The sequence below is a fragment of the Cygnus atratus genome, chromosome 5, assembly GCF_013377495.2.
Source record: "Cygnus atratus isolate AKBS03 ecotype Queensland, Australia chromosome 5, CAtr_DNAZoo_HiC_assembly, whole genome shotgun sequence".
NCBI lineage: Eukaryota > Metazoa > Chordata > Aves > Anseriformes > Anatidae > Cygnus > Cygnus atratus.
Window position 1 is genome coordinate 57,855,857 of NC_066366.1, and position 23,739 is coordinate 57,879,595.

Consider the following 23,739-nt stretch of genomic DNA (forward strand, 5'->3'; position numbering starts at 1 on the left):
TCACACCTCAGTGCAGGCATGACTGACAGTCAGCCTCCAAAATACGCATTCCCACTTAAGATGCTGCCTAGATGGGAAACCAAGAGTCTGGTGGAAATGTGGGGACCTATAAGAAAAGAACAGTCTTCGAGAGCATCACCAGAGAGCCAACAGCCCTCACATATCCCATGCTCAGTACCCCCACAAGGGGACATCCCCCGGCACTAGCACAAAGCTACCAGCAGGGTCACCACACACCACAGGGGGCCATGTGAGACCTAGAAGCAGGTGATGGACCTGAAGCAACAGCTAGTCCTTGCGTGACTTAAAACTGCCATTATGAAGGCAGAGGATGTAACTTTCCATGGACTTAATTTTCAGACTACACGGGAGAGCCTAGACGTGGGATTTTAACAGAACAGGTCTGCTCACATGGGTACAGGACAAAAAGCTGGCAATCTGGAGCTTCCAGCAGAAAGCAGGGACATGGGAGGCATACATCTCAAGCACTGGAAGGGAGCGCTCAGAAACACCTCCTGAGCACCAGGCCTTCTGACACAGGTGCTACAGGCAGAGCTGCTCTTCTCCTCCACACCGACATGGTCCAAAGCACTCCTCCAGCCCAAGAACCCATGCCCCTTCCTTCCCACAGCGGGTGCCACCTCCCTCAGACCTGCTGCTATACCAGACAAGGTGTCATTCCCTTGCCCACGTCATGCAAATGGCCCTGTTATTAAAATGCTTGCACGAGCCCGTGGTATTTTTGACACAACCAGGTGAGGGAGGCAACTACACGTGTACTTAGTGCAGCAGATCCGAGGGGGCTGAGCTGGTGGAACAAGACACTTCTCGGCCTGGTCACACCTGCTCTGTGATACAACTGGAGACCAAACTCAAACGGTGCAGGAGTTTCATCTTTGGGCTTGGGGAAGAACTAAATGCAGCAGCTCAGCACTGGCTTTGCTGCAGCTACAGAGCTGGAGGTGCTGTGGAGGCATGGAAAGCAGCACTACTACCAAGGGACAGAAACTGTAATGAAGATAAGGTGCAAGAGACTTTATGGAAAAGCAATTTCCTATTTATGTTTTATTTAACGAAAAACATGGACGGAATACAGCAGCACTACTGGTGATGCAATTTCAAGTTGATAAGGATATTTAGAATAGAATAGAATAGAATAGAATAGAATAGAATAGAATAGAATAGAATAGAATAAAATAGAATCAGAAAGGTTGGGAAAGACTTCCAATATGATCTGGTCCAACCATCCCCCTACCACCAGTATCACACAATAAACCATGTCCCTAAGCTCCACATCCAAAATATTGCTGCATTTCAGACATTGACTTCTGCAATAACATGGATATGCAGTTTTTACCTTTAACAGAAAATCAGTTAGGAACATAACTTCACAAATCATTCCTCCTATCGTCTTGCTCCTATCATCTTCTTCCTATATAATTGTTAACAATTTGGTCACAGAGAACTGTTTTACTTCCTCACCATCTGTGAACACACAGTGGCTTCCCCACCATAACTGCATCAAATACAGCATTATAGTAGTGAATTTTCTGGAAAATGGCATGTCCTTCCATCCCCCTGTACAGCTGTTTACTTCTGGCCCATGTGTTTACACCTATCTCAGGAGCATTGTTTCTTGCTCTGAATTTCTTTCCTGGTACTGCTTAGCAGTATTATTTACGCTCTCATTTCATATTCATTCCCTTATTTCTACTACCCAGTTGTATATGTGTAGGTCTTTCATCACAGAAAACAACTTCCACAATCTTCAGTATAAACAGACATCTTGATTTGAAAGGTGAGCTTTATCTTCAATCTGCTAACTTAAAAATAAAGGATTTTCTGCTTCCTTCTAGCAAAAGTTATCTGCAAAAAATCTGTAAAGTCAACTTTTTGTAATTCTCCTCCCCTGCCCCCCAAAATTTGCAACTAACTCTCTCTACACAGCTGGCTGGCCCAATACAGTCCACACAATCCTCAACAAAACATCACTTTTGTGTTATTAATAACCAACCTTATGCAGGTTCTTATCTGCCAGTTTCTACTGCTTTGCACCACTGTAATTAGTGAACACTGAAAACTCTAAAAGCAATTTTTTTCAGCCCTACTGAATACTTTCTGGTGAGCATATATGAAAAAAAAAAAAGATTAAATTGAAAAGCTGAAGACTACAGTAGCCTCATGTTGACAGGTCACTCTGATTCCAGGTCAAAACAGCATCTATTTTTGGCTGCTTTGATTATAATTGCTTACCCAATAAAAAATAAATAGCAATTATCTCATTGTCACACAAGAAAAAAGACCTAATAAATGAACCAATCCTAAAGTAACACTGAAAAACAAACTGTTTTGGATGCAAACAGGAGTAATAAAATTTGGTTTCCAAAACTATTTTTAATTGCCAACACTGTCAACATTAATGTTATTAGCCTACTGGATGATAAATCCATTTTAGTCAATGAAGGCATTTAGAAAACCAAAAATGTCAAACTACTATCATACAAAGTGAAACTCATGACAGTTTCCACCACCAGCCTGTAGCATCATATCTGAAAATCCCTAATTACAAAGGTCATCTACGCAAATCTGCAGTCCAACCCATAGATATACATGTTTTTCTTGACCATTATGACAGTGCTGGGATTTCAGACTAACAAACAAAACAGATGAAGTATTTAGGGGTGTGATGAAGTTAATCCTTAAGAGGATATAGGAATTAATTTTTCAAACTAAATTCAAAGCTCCCAAACAAAAGGAAAATGAAAACTGCTAAAAAAAAATCAAACCTTACAGAAACGGCATGTCGTTTGAAGGCTTTACTACAGTGCATTTTCAGTTTGCAGGTATTGCCTGTAACAGCTGCGCCTGTACCACTAGAAAATAAAGCACTAAATGGAGGATTATTTTAGCTTTTTCACAAGATGCAAGACAAACGCAGAGTGGTCAGGATCCACCACAGCACTGCGCATGGATTTATCGTCCATCATATTAAACTCAAAGTAGCTAAGCTGTGCAAATCTGTCTGCGCTGTATTTCCTTCTTCCAAGGGCATGTTTTGTGGCTTCTTGACCTAGGTTAATAAGTCTTTATTCTCAATAACAACTGGGACCATGAAGCCTCCCTGAACTGAACCCAGGTCTCCACTCCTGACACTGCAGATATCATGATGAATTGCTCAAATAACATTCCTCTAAGCAGTTAGCTTTCCATCCGAATTTAATGTTCTCCGTGTAGCCTCCACACATTTCACTTTCCACAGCTCTCTAATGAACAATTACAGTTTTCACCAAGTTTTTTGGTGAAAGATTTTTCTTCCTTTTTGGCAGCAGGGTAGGGCAGGAATGTCCGCTTCTTCTGAAAACAGGCCACCTAACCAAATAGCTGGGAGCATTAATAGGCTCACATTTTTGGACGGTGCAGAAAAGGAAATGTCATATAATTCGCATACTGGCAGGGAGTTACTCAGGTTTTTTAGCCAGGTTTCCTGTGTGTCTGTGTCGTCACCCCCCAACACCACCTCCCCCAACTCTCCTTCCATCCGCAGCCTACTTCGACAATGGTATAAGAGCCAGGGAGCTATTCCTGAGATGGAGATTTTTCCACAGGTTCCCTGAAATAGGCCTGTGTAAGGACGGGAGCAATTATAAATGCCCCTAAAAGTATCTCCCACCCTGAGAAGGAGCATCTTTTCAAGCACTAGGGTGTGCAGACAGGAGAAAACCTTAAAAAGAAGCCCCAAGAGAAGGAAAATTTTAGACTGACACGTACAAACTCTGACGTACCAAAGCCAACCAAGAACACAAGTTTCCCTTAGTATTCAGGGAACAAGTGGTTTCACAGTCCTGCTGTTCAGGTGTGGGGAAGGGACCATGTCTAAGGACCCAGCTGAGTTCCTCCCCTTCTCCCTGCTTGCTCTGTGCTGTGCTCCTGGATGTTTTTGACATTTTCTCCTCCCTAAATCTAGCCAGGAGAGCAGACAGAGCAGATGATGGCAGACCTGACTTCCCCTCCAAGTGAAGGAAAACAACGCATTACAAATCTGCCCCTGCCAATTGCTTCTCCTTGCTCTGTTAAAAAGCAGCCCTGATGCAGCAGCACGCACATGTCGAGGATCACGAGACGTGGCAGGGTGACGTGTTAGGGCCCCCGCCGGGCACATTCAGCCTCCTGTCCCAGCCAAGCTCCTCCTCTCTGGAGAAGCGGCCCTGTGGTGGCCTCCGTCCCCACAGAGCCTCCAGCCAGCAGCCGGCTGAAGAAAGCAGAGAGGATGAAGCAGCTTTTCCCTTTTCTCCTCATGCAAGGGAGGGTGAGGCCTTAAATGGCGGCTGAGCCTTCTCACCAAGCATAATGTGAGGCTTTCACGTTACTCAGATTGAAAAATAAAGCTGATTTTCTGTCAGGCTGTTACTGGAAAAATTCAGGACAGAAGAGACAAGCTGCCCATTGCCCACCCTGCAGCTGGGACGATGCAGGAGTCAGGGAAAAAAATCCAAGCCTGGAAAAGCTATCAAGATTCAAAACCACTTCCAGAATTTTACGGAACAAAAACCAAGGAAGGGGAGAGAAGGGGATAAAGAGATTCCCCCTGGCACAGTCAGGGTAAGGCGGCAGCCAGGCTGGGCTGGCCAGAGGCTCAGGGCAGCCTCGGGTCTGTGCGGTTCCCATCAGGAGCCCGATTCCCTCTCGCCAACACTTTCTGCTGACTGCAGCAGCTTTTACTGACCAACACTCTTGCCAAAAGTGGCACGCACTTTCCTACAAGGAGTGTCTGCATTGATAAGCCTCTGGAAAACTCCTAACACATCTATCCACAAATGTTTAAAATAAATGATTCAGCTTAAGCTGCCACTTCAGTTTATCTCCCTGATGCCTATAAAAAACTGCACATTTCTCTAAAAAACTCCCTTCTACATTTGTTTGGAAGTCTTTCAGCCAAACTACGTGATTAGTTTCCATCCCTTAACCTTCCTAGTTACTCACGATATGAATAGGAACAAATTTATAGCATTCCTATCCTTTAATGACATGCAAAGATCTTGCGTGCAAAAAGCGTGTCCATGAATTTTGGAGTACCGCATGCACACACAATACTCATGTGGGAGGGCCATACATAGTCAAGTAAGAAAATTGTGTCATCTGTAATTCCAGCCAAAGACTTCAGGTATCAGAAAACTGTATTCAAACCAGCTGGAGGTCTCCTATTACCATGCTGGCTGCAGCAAGCTCTTCACATCTCATTAACAGCATAATGAAGGCTCAATCAAGGATACGGTCTATCAGGACTGCCAAACGTAGCAATATGGACGCTGACTTAGAAAGATGAGCTAGTATCAAGGTTTTTAGTGCTTAGTTCTCTCAAAACTGGTGAAGAGGTAGCCCTGCCACAGAAAATATTCCCCGGTGATCCAATGGCACACTGAGAGGAAGAGCAAACCCTCAGAGCTATCACAGGAGGATGGTGGCACCAGGTCACACGCTGCTCCTTTCCACAGGTGGTGCTTAAAACCACAAAATCAAGAGCACCATTAAAGTCAGAGCCAAGAAGAGCCACCAGGATGGGGACACGCAGCTTACACTGATGACCAAGTGTACTTTGCATATATAACACAATTAGCGCTAAACTCAGCAGCTTTATTTCTCATCTGTGTGGTAATTATGATTTAATAGGGCTTCATAATGTTCGTTCTAATTAGGGATTATATCTTCTTGTATACTTTCATACGTGCATGTACATTTATTCTCAAACGGCTGGCACTGATGTACTCAGAACATCTGAGGAAGAAAGGAAGATCACAGAAGAGACCAACAAGCAGAGGGAGTCAACACTCCTCCAAATATTATGAAGCGATGGTGAGTACCGTTTCAGCGAGCCTCCTGCCCATCACGCAGGAAGCCAGGTCTGGGCTCCCTGATGGGGAGCAAATAAGGCTGTCTCAGAGTCACACACGATGCTGCCAAGAGCCGTTCCTCGACCGCTTTCCACCAGTGCCAGGACGAAAAAGAAGTGGGAGCAGGCAGCTGGGAGGGTGAGGGGGGTGAAAGCTGGAGGAAAAGAGTAAAACACCCTGGCAGATCAGCCCACCGCTGCCTCTGTAACCCCATCTTTGGCCACTTTCCACACCCTCTTGGATAATAAGTTGGAAAGTGCTGGTACACAGGGATGTTGACAACTATTGGATCGATGAGCGCTGTCTGCATGGGGTCTTTAACACCCCCAGAAATCAATGGAAACATCTTTTGACCTCGGCCCATGTGTCAGATTATGCCTGCGGCAGAAATGGAGGCATAAACACACGGAGTAATAAACGAGCAAACTATTAATTACAGACACGCACAAAACCTTTCTCATGTATTCTTTGTGAAATTAGCGCTGAATGCAGTTAGCTGGATGCCTAACCAAGCGCAAGACAGCACATGCATAGCGATTTTTCACTGCAAGAGCCACTTACTTTCATGAGGACATGCAGGAGCGTGTTACCACCCACCTCACATACATCATTTGAAACTATTGCCCAGAATGACTGCATGTGAATTTTGACACAAAACAAAAACTAAATCAGGTCTGAAACACTACCTGGATTACAAAGGGGAAGTTACAAGAAGTTAGTTGGTAACCAACCCCCTGTAGTTTGTCTTTAGCTCTGTTGTTATCAGACCTCCCTCAGTGTCAATCCTGGCCAGAATTAAGTTTATGACTTTTGATTGATGTGGCACAAAGTGATGAACTGGCTATGTATAGCCTAGAAGTGACACGGGAAGGACAAGGTGACAGTCAGCAAACACCAGAAGGACAGAAACACTAAGGAAGATGATAAATTATTTGGAGTGATATAAAAGTACATAAAAATAAATTGCAAGGGGAAATTTTACACCTACGAATATATTTCTTGAGAACAAGAGTCCATGGTATTTGTATATGGCTGTTCCTCCTGTTTGGAGGAACTTCAGATGCAGAAAGAACACGTACACCATGGAGAGGATGCTGGGATGCTGCACCGCCAGGAAAACCAACAGACTGATCTACCACATCTCCACCTCTGAAACTGTGATTTCACAACAAAGCTCTTTTATCGTGAAGAATAAGAAGCAGTTTGCAACGACTCAAAGAGATTTCAGCTCAAATGTCTCTGCAAATTAATATATTTTGTAGGAAAAAAAGTCAGATGTAGTGTTTATTCTAAGCATTTTACTGCCTGTCTCATTAACCCAGTACCTTACATGCCCTCTTTGTAATGCAAATTTGCTAAAATACTATGCTTTCCATAAAACATTCACAGAGACAGTCTCACACTGCTCAAACACCAATTGTAAGCGAAGCAAAAATATACTGAATTTTTCTTAATACCTAGGCTCTGCACCTAAGTCTTATCTGCACATGCAGTTTGTGAGAAACCTGCTGCTGCTGCTGCAGCCACTGCAGCACAAAGGTGGAAGATTTCCCAAAGCAGATGATGTAGGCAATTATAAACTGAAGTAACACGTGCATGAGCCAAATAAAAAGACTTTGTAGAAGGTACCTACAGCAGAGCTTTTTTTTTGTGGAAGAGAGATTATTACAGAGAGGAGAGGGGATACCATTCATTTAAGGAGGCTAAACATGGCACACAGCGCACCTTCTTACCAAGCTCCTGCTTCATAGCCACCTGCCCAGCCATGCCATGTATCACCACGAGGGTTTTCCATGAATCTTCACCATGCAGCAGCGCGCACGCTGTTTCCAACTGCCGTGCTGCCAGCTGTAATACACCCACCCATCAGCACGCGGAGCCCAGCAGGAGATGCAGCAGCATCCCATCAAGGTGTGCAGCCCAGCCTCACCCAGCCGCTCTGCGCTGCACAAGGTGACTTTGGGTTGGAGGGAGAGGAGGGACAGGCAAGGCTCCTGTTTTATGATTTATGCAGCTGTGGAGAGGGCCCAAAATGTCACCCTAAGGGTACAACGTTATGATGGCTCTCCCTTTGCCAACTGAGGTGTTGGAACATGAAATACCACAGCAAACCCATCGCCAGCCAAGATTCACAATATAAACTGCACTGAACTAAATTCAGACACACAGGATGAAAGCGGAAATTGTATTATCTTTCCTCCTCTCTCCACAGGTATCAACTATTTTTGTTTCCAGAGATGATCTGTGCCATCTCGAGTGAAACTTGCAGCAGCTGCCTTCATCCTGTGTTTAGTTCTGAAAACTGCTGCTTTTTTTTCAGCCTTGCTGTGGGGGCTGGAAGCCGTCTGATTTTTACAGCCACACCAGTTGGCCTGATGGCAGATACCACCTCTGCACACAAACCCCTCCCAGATTTCCCAGCACAGTGAGGCAGAACTCGAGAAATGTACGCTCTTCTTCAATGGGGCTCAGGGCTAAGATGCGTAGGTGACCAGCAGCACGCATCTTTACAAGGAATTTTTTTTATTCTACACCGTAATATGCAAACTGTGAGCCAGGTGTACCTGCCAGCCTGTCTGCCAGACCTGGTCCCAATCATCCAGAACACGCTGAGGCTCTGGTACGGTTCTTGCACCCAAAAGGAAACCAGGACCTCGGAGACGACGCAGCCACACCACCCAGCCAAAAGGTAGAACAGGCTCAGAGATTGGGACCACAACATGTTTACCCCGCAGTACAGACAAGTGAATTTGATTCAACATGGAAGTTTTAAGCGATTAAAATAAATCCTCAGAGTCACTAAAAAGAAAAAAGTTTGGGACAGGATCTACAATCAAAACACAACCAAAACAGTAATTCAGCAAACCCGCTTCACAGCATATCAAGAACACAAGCACCTGTTCAAATGCCCACAATGATTTCCCAGATGCATTAAAAAATAATGAAGATACTGAAACCTATCTGGTTTTGAACATTCAGTTAATTTGGCACATCCTCCACTTTTGGAAAAAAATAAAACAAAACAAAAAAACCATAGTAAAACACAGACGAGCCCTAGCATGAGCAGCCATGCGTTCTCCTGCCCACCTGCCTGAAGCCCAGCTCAGAGGAACACACCAGGCTCTATCAGCTTAGCTCATCTGTAGACTCACTTAGACCTCAGCCCATCCATTAAAATGGTCAATAGCGATGCCAGCTGAGAAATGTCCATCACCGGGAGCTCATCTTTACAGGTCATCGGCCAGCCAGGCAACAACAGCTTCTAGCCATTGCTGACCTCGCTTCGACACGAACCACTGATTTCCAGGAGAAAGACGAACCATGAGCCATCCATTTTCTTAATCATAATTAAAATAAACACAAAACCACTCAACTGTTTCTGTATGCTTTAGTTCATATCAAATATAAACGTGCAATCATCCTGCTATGTTTCTGGGATGTGAGCACTAACATAATAAGAATCTGAATGCATTCAGTTCATCCATTGAGGCAGGGAGTACCCTATTATAAGGAGGTGCCGCTGAACAGAAATTAGCATCAGAACAGTTTGGATAACAAAATGTTCTGGTGTGTCAGCCTCCAAGTAAGCTGACAGAACAGATTTGGGCAGGTGTGTCTTATGATGGAAAAATTAACTCTGATAAAGAAAAGAATAAAGTGCCCTTTAGACACGTTCAGTTCTCAGTGTCATTAAGATGCAAAAGGAATTTTAAAAAATGCCATCTCCATAAAGCTCAAGCACGCATAACAGAAAGCAAACAAACCTGCCTGAATGACTGCCTGTTTGCACTACTCTCTGCCCTATGGCTCTGGCAAAATTGGATTCTTTCATCAGCCCTGGTCTTACTGTTTTGTACAGAGCAATACATTACAACCAGACTTTTTTTTTTTTAGATAAAAAGTAAAACCACCAAAATACACAACGAAGTCCGTATCAATGAAAAAAACAAAACATACAACCAATTCTTTTCTCTTTCAAACATTTTAAACATTTGTCATTTGCAAATGACAGAAGATGCTCAGAGACAGACTGCATCATGTTTGACTCCAGTAAAGTGTCTCTTGTGAAAGCCTGACTTCATCTAAAATTCTTGTACTTGGGTTTTAATTTCCAGCCATCCTTACACGAATCCGCTTCCTCCAATTTCCTAATTGAGACTGCAAGGCTTAAAATATGCCCATCAGCTATCGTATAACTGCAAAGCTACTTGACTAAGAAATACACATTTTCAGGCTTCAGAAAATAATTAGGCACTCCAGATTTTCCTTCAGCCTCCTGAGGAACAGACATCAATGACCAATATCAGCAACTTAAACCACGGGTCTCATCCAGCCTCACAACTCCTGCAGCTCAGTGTCACAGCAATTCACTGAATTGCTACCACAGTAACCATCAAGATACATGGAAATTACACAACATGTTCTCTCTCAGCTTTTTCTTGAACTGATCTCTTACTCACCAAGTTCTCGGTCCTTAGCGGATATACACTCTTTTATGGACTCCGTTATGCCAAGACTAGCTGCAGTGGGGAGTGGACCAAGTAAGGATTCTAGTGCGGGTGGTCTTACAGGAGCTTCATTTCCATTTTTGCAGTCTTCACTTGTTTTTAGTCTATCCTTCTGAAGAAATTCATTATAAAAGTCCTTGTTTAAGTGATTAGCAGCTGCTTCCAGTTCCTCATCTTCTGCCTCTTCCTCTCCAAATACGCTAGACACATTATCTTCTATAGATTCTGTAAGGGAAAAAAGCACAACAACAAACCAACAAATCATTGCATACCATCTGTTACAGAAACTAAGTAAATAGAGAGGGACTCACTAAAAAGATTTAAAATCTGTAGTGAAAATCTGTAGAAAATATACACAGTATTTTAGTACTATGTATGAATATATGAAGTTTCCAGATGCTCTTCAAATTCATTACCCTGGCTATTAAAATGTATTTTTGTGAATACGGTCATCACTTAAAATAGAAGCATTGTGTTATCAAATTATGCCAGGTAAAAGGTTTTTTTGAAAGAAGCCAACTACTTATTGGGATAATTACAAATACAAAATAGCCAATTACACCTGCACAGAGAGCCATCACGCCAATTTGTCCACTAGGGCATTCAGTGACCAAGGGGTCTGGATAAAGGTCCTCTGCAACTCAGGTGTCACTGCCAAACTTATACTGTTCCAGGAATGAAAAACAACCAAAGTCATTAATGTACTGTAATTGTAATGAACGGGTTTTATTTTGTTAGTGTTATTTTGTATTATTATTTTGTATTAAGTTATGTTGGAGGCTGACATTTGAACCAACTACTTGGCATGATGCGCTGAAAAGCAGAGAGAACCCTGACACAATAAGTAGAGATTTTTTACTACACAGGCATATACGTGATCACATTTATCATAATCAAGTTCATACACTTATGACTGTCTGCAGGATATGAACCCATTATTATTTAAGTAGTCACAACATTTTATAGACTTACCATCTTTAGTGAAATTTGCAAATACACCTTTTGCTTTTGGTCTACTATTTTCTAATTCAATCTCTATTTCATCTTGATAGCTTGATATTTCACCTGTGGTGACGAAATAAAAATAAAACTCAGCAATCATCAATGTAATTTTGAAGAAATGAGTGATCTGTTACACTAAACACAACTTATACCTTCAAAATCTTCCAGCTTTTTTGATAACGCCTTCTCAAGCTGAAATGAAAATAAACAAAATAAACATGAAATTACTACAAAAATACCTCTGTACTACTTGTGAACTGTATATGCTGACACAGAATCATAGGGTATTTTAAAAGTAATAAGCAACTTTCAAATCCCAATTCAAATTATTTTGTTGTTTTGTATTGTCAGCCAAGCAAGACAAACAAGTTTCAAAATACTGACCCATTTCAAATGTTATGTCACAAATCTCTACACTTCAAAAGGAACTTTCAGCTCTGGCGAGCTGCAAATAAAAGGCCCCATTCTTCAACAGTTAGACTTCATGACTGTGTCTGCAGGTGAGGGTGAGCGCAAAACAGTGCTGGCGTCGCTGTGCAGAGGCCACACACGGCACGCGTGCAACGGCAGACTGAAATACTGACCTACAGCATCTGACAGACTCTTGAGAACATCATAAACACATCAACAGCCCTTTAAATGATAGTATATTTAGAATATTAAATATTATTGCCTTAAAGAAGTGCACGGTTTCTGATCCCATTACAAGGCATGAACCTTTTCAACTCTGGTCTCTTAACTCTGGTTAACTAGGACAAGAGAGCGCACACAGCACACACAAGAGCAGTGCAGACATTAGGACAACTTCTCAAGCCACAAGCTCAGCTTTATTTGTCACATGAGAGACTCCAGTTTTGTAAGGACACAAAGATCTGATGCTTCACTAAAAGGTCAGAGCACAAGAAGAGGAACACACACGTCATCAGAAAGCAAGCATAAGGGAGAGAACAGTGCTTGGAGTAACTGCATCGCCTTGCAAACAGGGACACACCTGGGCCCCGTGTACTGAGCCCCCCTGTACAACACAGCAGCCGTGTGCTAAGCACCAAACACCAGTATCCTGCAAAACATGGGAGCTCCACAGGTGCTCGTTTGCTCAAACACCCAACAGTCCTGATCTGCACTAACAAAAGCAGTGACTTTGTCCTTCCCGCAGTGGTTAACTGGGACTGGAGAGATACTTCCATCCCTCGTCGGGGGATATTTAAAGCTAGATTTGAAGCTATGTATCTGAAAGAGCACGCCTCTCTGGAGTAACCAGCAAAAATTATAAGGGAGAAAAATTTCTAAGCACTTTTTTTTGACTGGAAAGCTGTCCCCTTGCTAGTTAAACAATATTCTTAAAAAAAAACAACACATAAAAAATAAGTTAATGCGCGTTATATGTACCAATGCTCCCCCTTTTCTTAAGAACCTCAAAACAGACATTACCTGATCAGATGCTAGCCAGTTAGGATTTAGCACTATTTAATTCAGAAGGAATAAACAGGGGGAGAAAAGAGGGGAGAAATACACAGGGCATCCAGCTTAGAATTCACCTGTTGTATCTTCAGTTTTTTTTGACCGGCTGTAAACGAGGGAGGATCGCATTCTTCTTCCAAGTCAATTTTCATAAACTCATCTATGGTTAGCTGGCTTGTTGGTGTATCTTCAAACTCTGTCAACCTACCAAAGCATACAGCATATTACCACGGCATTTTTAAGAACTTCTTTAAAAGTAACAAAATTCATCAAACTGCTGACTTTCAGAATAAACATGTCATCCTTAGAAACTTTGGCTCAACTACAGAATACATTAAAACTGAAGTGATACTAATTGTTTCATTTGCTGCAAAGTAAGTATCATTTCATATCGCAAATTAGCTTTTGATTTATTAGAGTATGTAACACACACTTTTTTGATGAACAAAGACGGAACAGAATTACCACAGCCACTACAGTCAATTATGTACAGACAAAATTGAGACAAGAACTGCAGTTCATTCCTCCTGTCTCGCTGCTTTTGGGATCAACAACAAAAACAAAACAGATTCCCAAACTAAAATATCTGCCATCATAGTTTAAGAGTATGCTCAAAAATATAGATGGGAAGAGGGACAAGTCATCTTCCCAAGACAAAAAGAAGCAGCAGTAAAATAAAGGGCTCATCCGCACATAGAACAGACGAATGCATGTAATTTTACAATAACATATTTTGTATTTGTTCAACGTTCACATTTGAGAAGCTCCTGCCTAAGTGAGAGATGTGACTAGCTCCGTGGGGAATTGCCACGAAAGCGGCTGAATCTTTCAAAGAAATCGACTCTTAAATGACACCATGTCGTCATAACTTCATCCACAAATTTCAGCATGTTGTACAGGTGGTTGAGAATGATCACATCAATTTTACAGATGGAGAAGGCAAGACAAAAGGTTAAGTATAAAGCCAGGTCAGGAAATGTCTGGCAGAATGCTTTTCTGACAGAAAGTGCCCTTTTAATAATATCAACATTTTCCATGGGAAAACTGCAATGATGCGTCTGCAGCTGCTTCACTGGAATATTCCCATCTTCCAGAGGAAGCAAAGCTGACAGCAGCTTCCATCTGCAAAGCTAGGAAACTAAAAAAAACTGTGATTCAGTACTCCCAGCTCAGGACATTTCAGAATTTCTCTCTCCTAAAAAGCAGCCGTGGTTTTCTCTTTTGCTTCTGATTGCAAGAAAACTCCTTCAATGAAGAAATTTTCAATAGGACAGAAATTCAGTTTCCAACTCCAGGGCCAAGGCCAAGAGCACCTGGCTGCTCTCTCTCCCTATACCCTTATCACTACCTGTATTATCTTTTTCTATAAACTGAGGAGCAAGACAAGCCAGCTCAGACAACAGGACCCAGGCCTGCTGTAAATTCAGCAGACTTTGTGCCCCCACTCCCAAGGCAGGTGCAGCATCTGATGCTGTGAGATGCACAGGGAGAGCCACCTCCAAGCAAAGCCAACAGCAAGCAGCATGCCGAGCCCACGCACAGCTTCACCCACCAGCCCTGCTGCTGCCAAGGAGAAGAAAGCTCTGAAGCCCAGTCTTGTCTGGGGTTAAGACATCTCCACGAAGCCCCAAATTAGCTGTGTACTTAAGCACAACTGACAGCCCAGAACTTTCCCTTAAAGTACCACTGACCGGCTCTCGTCTCCCCTCTTTTAAATCAAATTGGAAAGCAAAGGATGTTATTGGTGGCAGCAGCACCCAGCTTTTAATTAACAGACGTGTAATCTCTCAGCATTAATAAGTTTCCAGTGTGCACTACCTGCCTCACAGGAGGGGGCCTCATCTATCAGGCTAAAGGAAAAACCTGGCTAGGGCACTGTTGATGCTATTTTAATTCAGGATTCATTTAATGCCAAATCCAGGCATCCCCTTAGAAGCAGGGAGTTTTCCAGCCATCATCATTCAGCTGCAGCCACCATCTCTTCATGATGAATCACGCACGTAGAGCCAGTCCCACCCTGGCAGGGCGCTCCTCCCAGCCAGCCTCACCGGGTTAAATTGTTATCCTCCTCCCACCATAACAAACCAGCACGCACTTTGGCAAAGACACCGTTGTTTATCCCATGCTTGCTCAGAGTCCAAGATGAGCACCCAGGCTCAGCCAAAACAGCAACTCCTTCTAGGCATGCACAGCAATGCAGAGAAAATCAGTGGCAAAACCAGTGACTGACGAAGCCAGGTCGGGGACGAGATGACCATGCTTGGATTTCAGCACCTAACCCCATGCACATCTCCTTGTGGACACCCGAGGCTCCGTCTGTCCCTCTCCTCATCCACCCTGTGTGACTCAGGTCACTCGCCCTGCACCTGCTGGGTGTCAGCCCAGGGCAAGCCAACGTGATTTGATCTCAGTCCTGATCCAAGCCAAGCCAGGTGAGTGCTGACCACCCAATTCTGGAGGTGGGCAGTGTGACCGCGTAGGCACAGGAGCCGGGCTGGAAGCTCAGAGCTACCAAGCGGCACGGTATTTCTCCATTTCTCACCTGTCTTAACCACAGGGCTGTGACCTTCCTCCTGAAACGAGGAACCAGCCCTGATGGGCAGGACCACAGCAGTATTAAGCACCATGCTGCGGGAGGGCGAGCTGTTCACTCAATGCTTCCTCCTTTAACTCGATATAAATAAATACCCATGATTGCCAACCGCTTGCCTGCCTCAACGTCTTACATCGGCTGATATCCTGTCTGCATATTTTTAAACATTTCTCTGATGTTATCCAGTGTTTGGACACATGCCACCAAGGCAACAAACTGATGCACGCGGCAGTCTGCGCTGCGTGGAACAAGGTAACATTAGTTTGGCGGCTAAGAAAAGCTGATGCAGACTTAATTATAAGCATGATAGTTTCAGGGGCGAGGGAGTGCCCTCATGAAAAAATAGCTACAGGCTATTTTTTAAGTTCTGCACAAAACTGATACCCAAGTTCATTTTGTACTTTCGTTAATCTCTAAAAAAATCTAGTAAGTGTAGCCATTTTAAGTCATCCACAGAAGAAGGAAAACAAACAGATATACAAAATAAGATATTATTTCATTGGCATGAACAAAAAGGGCTCTAAAAACTGAAATTTGGCAGATAAGTATTTTCTATTTATAGTTGAAGCAAAGGCAATCGCTACAGTTCAGGCTGAGATTCAACTTCCAGTACAAACCCTTGTCTTACAGTTTCTCACAGACTCTTTCAAGCAAATTCCTTTGGGAGAAAAGCTTTTCCAGAGCTTGGTGTCATTTGCCCCTAACCCCAGACAGTTTTTTTCAAAGAAAAATTTCCACGGCTTTTGTTCAGTCAGTTTACAGACAAAAACACACCTCGTGCTCTGATAAAGCACTTTTGTGCACAAAACAGTAAACCAATTCTGTTCACACTTAATTTAGCTCCCAATAAGGGAAAATGGGTCAGTTACTTTGAAGCTGAGCAATGTTTTTTTCCCTTTGTTTTGTTTCACGGACACTGTCCAGTGGAGACTTATGAATCCAGTCTACAGCTAAGGACAAAAAAAAAAGACTCCCATGTGCAGCTGAATGCTCAGTTTTAATGTTTACTTGAAATTCTGCGGTAGCAGGGTGCGATGAAGCATTTAAATGCGCGAAGTCTTCTGAAGTCCAATTCACGATTGCTTCAGGAGTCCAAGTTCAAAGTCCAAGAGGGACTTCTAAGCAGGGACAGTTTAGAAAAAGCCACACTGGCCTCCACTCCCTGTTCGAAGGAGAGAGGAAAAGCAGCTGAAACTGCCTGCCAAGCTCAGCCAGGACCGGAGAAGTCTGGTGAGCTGCACGTCGTCCGACTGCCCTCCTATGTACACGGCCAACCCCGAGCTCTGGAGAGCAGGCAGCACAGCACGGAGGTATCCCGGGCTGGACCTCTGCACAGAATGGCAGGCAGATTATAACCTCAGAGACAATTTTAAAATGTATATAAATTGGTGAATAGATCAGCTGATTTGACAACTCCAACATTAGCAAGCTCAGGAAAAGTAAAGGACTTACTTTTCTATCTTAAGTACAAAAATATTTAGAATCATAGAATATCCCAAGTTGGAAGGGACGCACAAGGATCGAGTCCAACTCTGAGGTCCCCAAAGGACACCCAAAAAATCAGACCACATGTCTGAGAGCATTGTCCAAGTGCTTCTTGAACTCCAGCAGCTCAGTGCCATGACCACTGCCCTGGGGGGCCTGTCCCAGTGCCCGACCACCCTCTGGGTGCAGAACCTTTCTCTAGCCCTCAGCCTGACCCTCCCCTGTCCCAGCGTTCCCTCGGGTCCTGTCGCTGTCCCCAGAGAGCAGAGCTCAGCGCCTGCCCCTCCGCTCCCCTCGTGAGGGAGCTGCAGGCCGCCATGAGGCCTCCCCTCGGCCTGCTCTGCTCTGGGCTGAACAAACCAAGGGGCCTCAGCTGCTCCTCCTATATTTAACTATATCCCCCATCTTAAGCGAGTGTTCGTCAGTGCTGTCTACCACTCCAAACTCACACACTCACTAATATAAGAGAAGTTCAGAATTTGCACTGCTGTGGCAAACCATCACTGCTTATTACACTATAAATGCCTATTACATCATCTCCTCTCCTTTTTTCCAAGCTAGACAATATTCATGCATGAACTATTTACAGAAGTATGTAAACACATACCCTAACAGTGATAGTTAATATAGAATATATATCAGAAATAGTTACGACATGCTTCCTACATGATATACAAGTTTTCCAGTATTCACCAGTATGTAAACAAACAGAAGTGCAATCATTGTAACTTCATATAACTTGATGCTTACTTGCAGCAACATAAAAGAGGTATTTTTAAAGCCTATGTGTATCTCATGTATGTCATTACTAAAAAGTAAGGACAAAATCTGAGGTGATCTAGTTACTGTTACTCTGGTTTTACAAAGTACAACTTAACACCTGAGCTGGGCTACATTACTCTCCCTGTGTTCCCAGCCCAATGCAACTGTAAAGAGAAATATTTTCTCTTAAACAACTGCCATGATGTACCACATTAATACATTTCATCTCTTTTTGCAATGGACAAAGAGCACACACACACAGTCATTTACTGCGAATTAGCTGGTAACTGATAATTTATGGTGCTCATTTGCTAATGATTCTGTCTTTTTTTTTTTTTTAATATTAAAGAATGGGTACCAAGAAAGATTTATTCCTTTAATAATGAGAAGTGCCCTTAAGAATTAGTTGCTTTTACTTGCTTACACCAAAACAGAGATTTAAAATTCTCACACATCTGTTAGCATAAATTTTAAAGTTCTGAATCTACAAACGCTTACACAGAGTTAATTCAGGTTAACACTTGTGCACATGGTTAGCCCACTGATAATCCCACTGACAGGTCTTCCTGGGCATCCCTGAAATCTGTCAGTCTGAACCTTTTGGAATTTTTTGTTCTTGTTCTTTTTTTCATGATTCTAGAGTTCACATCACGGTAATGAAACAAAATGCTTTAGCATTACCTAAAACTTCGGTTCATTAGCATGGTTCCTCCACTGCAATATGTCAAAACATTCTATGATCTCTTGGAAAAGAAAAATAGCACACTGCTTCATTTCTTAACAGAGCCACTCCGACGAGCTAAGTCAAACAAAGAGCAAACTGTTTACAAGAGCTAAGACCAACTTAGTGCTAAGAAGTTAATTATTGTATCAAAAGTAACAGCCAACAAATAATTTTGAAATGGCAATTTTTAAAGTAAGTATGAAGTACTGGAATATATCAGGAATCTAATTAATGTATTAGCTTCCTAGCTGTACAGAAGCCAGATTTATAAAAAGTAACATTGCCTGTAAAAATGGATTTATTAAAAATAAAACCTTTTTTCATTAAAACAGACGATCAAGTTTGCAAAGGTGTGTAATACCAACTTGCTTGGATCCAGTTGAATTTTACTCATTATACTAGAAAGATTTCTAGAAATCACCTATAAACCACTTGAAGCTATTTTACTTAAGACATCAAATATTTCTCCATTTGCTCTCTTAGTGTAGCTCACTTAGTTTAGAGGTCAGTGAAGAAGCTCCACAGCTGCTGACCTGAGATCAGAGTGGACACCACTACAGGCTCCTCACACAGCCACCTGCCCACGTTTCTGAAAGTTTTTTCTCTCCGTACCACACTTCAACAACTCAGACTTCCTGGACATCCTCTGCCCCTCTCCATGCTCAAATACCTTAAGCAAATGGCTCTCACTTAATCCATCACATTCCCCTCACAGGATTTTAATACGGTTTTGCTTGTATCACAGCACACCACTGCACACCACATCATGCCTTTCCCTTCAATGCTGACCTCGATATGGCTTTGGTATTTTGGAAAACCCAGCCTTGCAGCTACCTCTCAGACGTGCATGCCCCTGTTATCATCTCTCCCCATCCTGACTCTGAACTCACGGATCAACCTGCTCCTCTCTTTGCTTGTGCTCGCAGAAGTCTACCCAGCTGGAGACTGCAGCAGGAGTCTGGACATGAAGTTTATACGAACTATACACTGCTGCAATGAAAATAAGAAAAGCTGCAGGCAATACATTCATCTCCATGCATGAATCTTTAATTTTTTCCTGAAAATTACCAACGCAATCATTGAAAGAGCTACAGCTGGGTCCCCGGACCGTGAGCAAAGGACTCTAATTATGAAAACCCCTGCAGTATCTCCGCCCCGCCAGGTAAAGGGAGTTCCTTTGTAAAGAAAGAAATATAGTCTTTCTTCACCAAAAATACTGTTTGGTTGTGCAAAGAAACAGTCATCCCAAAAATGAGGACTTTAAACCCATTCTGGCCTTTCATTTCAGTTCCTTCTAAACGACGCTTCACTTCAACTGAAATGTTACTCTTTCTGAAGTTCATCACAGATAGGTTTTTTAACAGATAGTACTTTGTGGAACTGAGAAGAAACACTTTTTTTTTTCCTTGATGCAAAAAGCAGCTCAATTTATAGATAAAGAGAGTGAGTAAGCCAAAGAAGTAAAATGCAAGTGTTAACAAAGATAAGCTGATTTATTTTTTTTTATTTCTATTGAAGAAATGCCTAAGATCTTCAAACAGGCATAGGGGCCGCACAGTATTAGATAATGCACAATGGACAAATATCACAAAAATTATTCTTATTGCAGATAAACTATAATTTAGCATGCAGAAAAAGTATGCAAGAGGTGAATAAACAGAAGAAGGGTCAGCGTATGTAAAGGCTAAAGAGGCAGAAGCAAAAACAGGTGCATGAAAGAGGCAGAAATGCAAGAATTAAACTAAATAAAAGAGTTGAATTTATTAAAAGTTAATTTCCGTTATCTCCACAGATGATTACACAAAAAATAACAATTTGACTAATTAGTTAATATTTGTACAGTACTTTGAATATATAAAGTGATATATAAGTTAATATCATTTCAATTAGCCTGGAAATGAGACAGAATTATCAGTACGTTTATTAATATTTAATATGCTCTCTTTCAACAACAGCAACAAGCTTTACATTTTAATTGCGTGCTTCAAAACATAAAGCTAAGAGGCCCTCTGAAGTAACTACAAAGTTTTCTTACTAAGATCCTACTAAAACCACACATATTAAAAACAAAGACACATTTTTTTAGCCATGCAGCTAAATCAAGAAGTTCTGATTTGAAGAAGGGTGTTGGGGTCCATGGGCCACTTCCATGCTTAGTTGCTTTTTCCTTCCAAAACAGATTGTATTTATATCGGGTCATTCATTTTTATGACCTGAAGGTACGTCACATTTTTGTGGACCTCCTCCTAAAAGACATTCCACTCATGTACAGCCGTGGAAGTGGCAACAGACCACAGGCTCGAAGGGCTCGGTGCTCTCCAGCTGCTGGACAGCAGGGTGACAGATCCCGCTGTACACAGCTACATGACTCGTCGTGCACAGGATTAGAAACAGCTTCTTGGGGAAGGGCTGCTACCCTTTGCTGAAGGTCTTCCCGAAATAGGAAAAAAAACAAGCATAGCTTTCTTAAAATCCACCGCTCCTACCTGCTCAGCCACCGATCAGCACAGCCCCACCCCAGCCTGGGCTGGAAGCATCAGCGTTATCTGGACTCGTGTTTGGTTTTCCTTCCAAAGCTTTCAGAGGAAAGCCATCAGCAACGAGTGCAGCACCTGAGGCTGCACTTTCACCCAGCTACACTCAACACCGTCACAATGCACGAAGCAGCAGCAGCTCTTTGCAGATCAGAGCAACTACAGCAATAATTAAAAGGAAATAAAACTACATAAAGCTGAGAAGCAAAGAAATTTTTAAGAGCATGAAACAAGTGCTTATTAATTTAGACAACTTCTACTCAATGGCATTTTGAGAGCAATTCTTGAAAGAAGAGGAAAAAAATGGGGTGCAAAGAACAGGTATTCAAGGGTATTTTTTATTTGCCCTCGTTAAATACTATATAACATGCTCTTATTTGAAAAACATCAATCAAATTTATAGATTCGTGATAAATACAGTTGTAATTATAGCTGCCTGAAAATAATTCAGCTGTCACGTTTACCCTGTCAAAGTAAATAACGCTGTCATTTCAGTTGACGTGCGTGACTTGAGTAAACATTTCAAAGCATGAATTTTGAAGCTAGATTTCTTCGCTTGAAACAATTGCTCAGATTAATTTTCCTTCCAACTCTAATTTATTATGCTTATTTTCATAGTAAGAATGAACTCTTTAACTATTTAACCAAGGCATCTTGAAATCAATTATGGGTGCATATATCATTAATTATACAAAATGCACACTAAAACACATGACCTGTTGACCAGAGAAAAAAAAAAGTGCCATTTGTATTCACACAGCCTTGGTGTTACAGTGCCTACAGCCATTTAAACAATTCAAACTTATCCCTATACCACCAATGAGCAATATTATCACTCCTATCCCACAAATGAAGATCTAGGGTAAAAATATTTTTCACGGTTAAGAAGTGAATGTTACTTATTGACAAGTATTAGATTCAGCAGGATGTGCCTGAGCTGGTCTCAATGCAGTCAAGAGAAAGAGAAACATCCAGAAGCTTTCTAAAGATAAACTTTGGTTCAACAAACTTCCAAATATACAGGTGGTAGAAAAACTTTGTACTGGTGGCAACAGAAAGCACGGCATTTCACAGTTAATTCATTTTTTACTAAACTATGGGAAAATAAAAGGTTACAACTTTTCAAAACTGAAACGAGGGAGGCTGGGTGATTGCTACTAATATTTACTTCATCAAAATGCGGAAAATGTTACTAGAACTTTTTTAGGAAAAAAAAAAAAAGAAGACAAAGTAGGTGTGAAATTCTTATTTTCAGGCTCACATTCTACTGATAATCCTACTTCTGACCCCTCAGAGAAGGTATCATCACTACACTTATTGTGCTGTCTTCCATTTATTAGCAGTTCAACTCTACTGAAAATGACCATTTTTTGAAAATATTTGGAAAAGTTCTGTTCGGTAACAGATAAAAGACAAGACCTGTCAGCGTTCTATTCTGGATTACTGCAAAAAAAAAAAATCCTACGTTACATCCTCAGTTTTGATAACTAATCAATTATTGCTTCTGAGAATTTATGACAATACTGTTAACATTTCTGACCCAACATTTTTTTTGCCTTAAACTCTTCACCTGTTAAATAGGCACAATGCTTCTCACCATCTTTGCCAGGCATTTGAGGCCTTACATAAGAGGCAGGTGTTAGTACTTAAAAATGACCAGCTAAACATGTTGTACTTATTTTATCCTTGGCACTTGTGAAAAGGAAAAGAACACGTTTTTCTCTGATACACATCCATTTTAGACTACACCACTTTTCAGTACTGTAAATGAAAGATAAAAGTAATAAAACTGCACTGACCTTTTCCTTAATGTAGACTCACAAACCTTGACCACCCTGATGACCTCTTTAACAGTACGTCGGAAATCATGCATTCTTGCTGCCACTAGCAGAGCTAAGGAGTAAGCAGAGAAAGTCAATGTCAAAAAGAGGAAAATTTCCTCCAGAAAAGCAGAAAACTGTCAGATAACTATGACCTGCCTTTGTCCCTGCTTTCAGCTACAGAGCAGTAAATGCTTGCGTTCAGCTGCATCCTTGAATCCAGGTGATTGACTTGACGTTACAAATGTTGCTTCCTACCCAATAAAATTAAGCTGATTGCAAATTGCACCCTAAAAAACTCTAAGCTTTAGCTCATTTTGGAAACCGTGGTTAGCTACTTAAATACAGCAGAAGAACATGATCACACATTTTCAACACTATCATCCTTTTAGCAGAATTAGTAGTCTTGAATAAAAAGATCTCCAGTTAACTCCTCCAGAAGCGAAACACTGAATCTGCTTAAGCCGTTATCCTCACTGCTGTCACCATGATCACTGGCTTGCTGGTGCCCAAGTGCTCTCATGCAAGACCCTCTACGTAGCCAGATAACCAGAACAGGCTGCATTTGCGTTCCTGTTTTGATTCAGAGCAATAGCTCAGTTTTGAAGCACCAACCCCACTCATCACACAGCGGTTCAGTGGGCAGAACAGGTTTAAGCGTGCAAAAGTGCTTTCTTTTGGAGGAAATGAAAGCAGAGCTCTACTTCAGGTATGTGTGGAAAGTGCTCCAGTCCTTGATGGAACATCAGGGGCTGAACTAAGGACTGGTCCTTTACATAGCCGCAAACGTGTGGCACAGACATTTAGGCCAGGGAACTGTTTTCATCCCAGAGCACAAAAAAAACCCCACATGAATGGCATAGGGCATGGATGGATATAGGGGACTTAGCATCTCCTGCTTCAATCCATGGCTACTGAATCAAATCACTTGCTCACATAGTTATAGTTTATGTAGTGAACCA

The 23,739-nt window shown here is 42.1% G+C and overlaps 1 protein-coding gene across 4 annotated transcripts in view; it reads right to left on the reverse strand.

Annotated features, from left to right (window-relative positions):
* The window catches only part of BRF1 (BRF1 RNA polymerase III transcription initiation factor subunit), a 170,159-nt gene that overhangs the window by 60,439 nt on the left and 85,981 nt on the right, over window positions 1-23,739 (reverse strand). For all 4 annotated transcript variants that reach the window (XM_035551498.2, XM_035551502.2, XM_050711358.1 and 1 more), the window contains exons 7-11: window positions 22,757-22,850; window positions 12,937-13,063; window positions 11,551-11,590; window positions 11,369-11,461; window positions 10,349-10,621 (exon numbers count right to left, since the gene is read on the reverse strand). In XM_035551498.2, coding sequence (XP_035407391.1) covers window positions 10,349-10,621; window positions 11,369-11,461; window positions 11,551-11,590; window positions 12,937-13,063; window positions 22,757-22,850 — 627 coding nt within the window. The remainder of the gene's footprint in view (window positions 1-10,348; window positions 10,622-11,368; window positions 11,462-11,550; window positions 11,591-12,936; window positions 13,064-22,756; window positions 22,851-23,739) is intronic.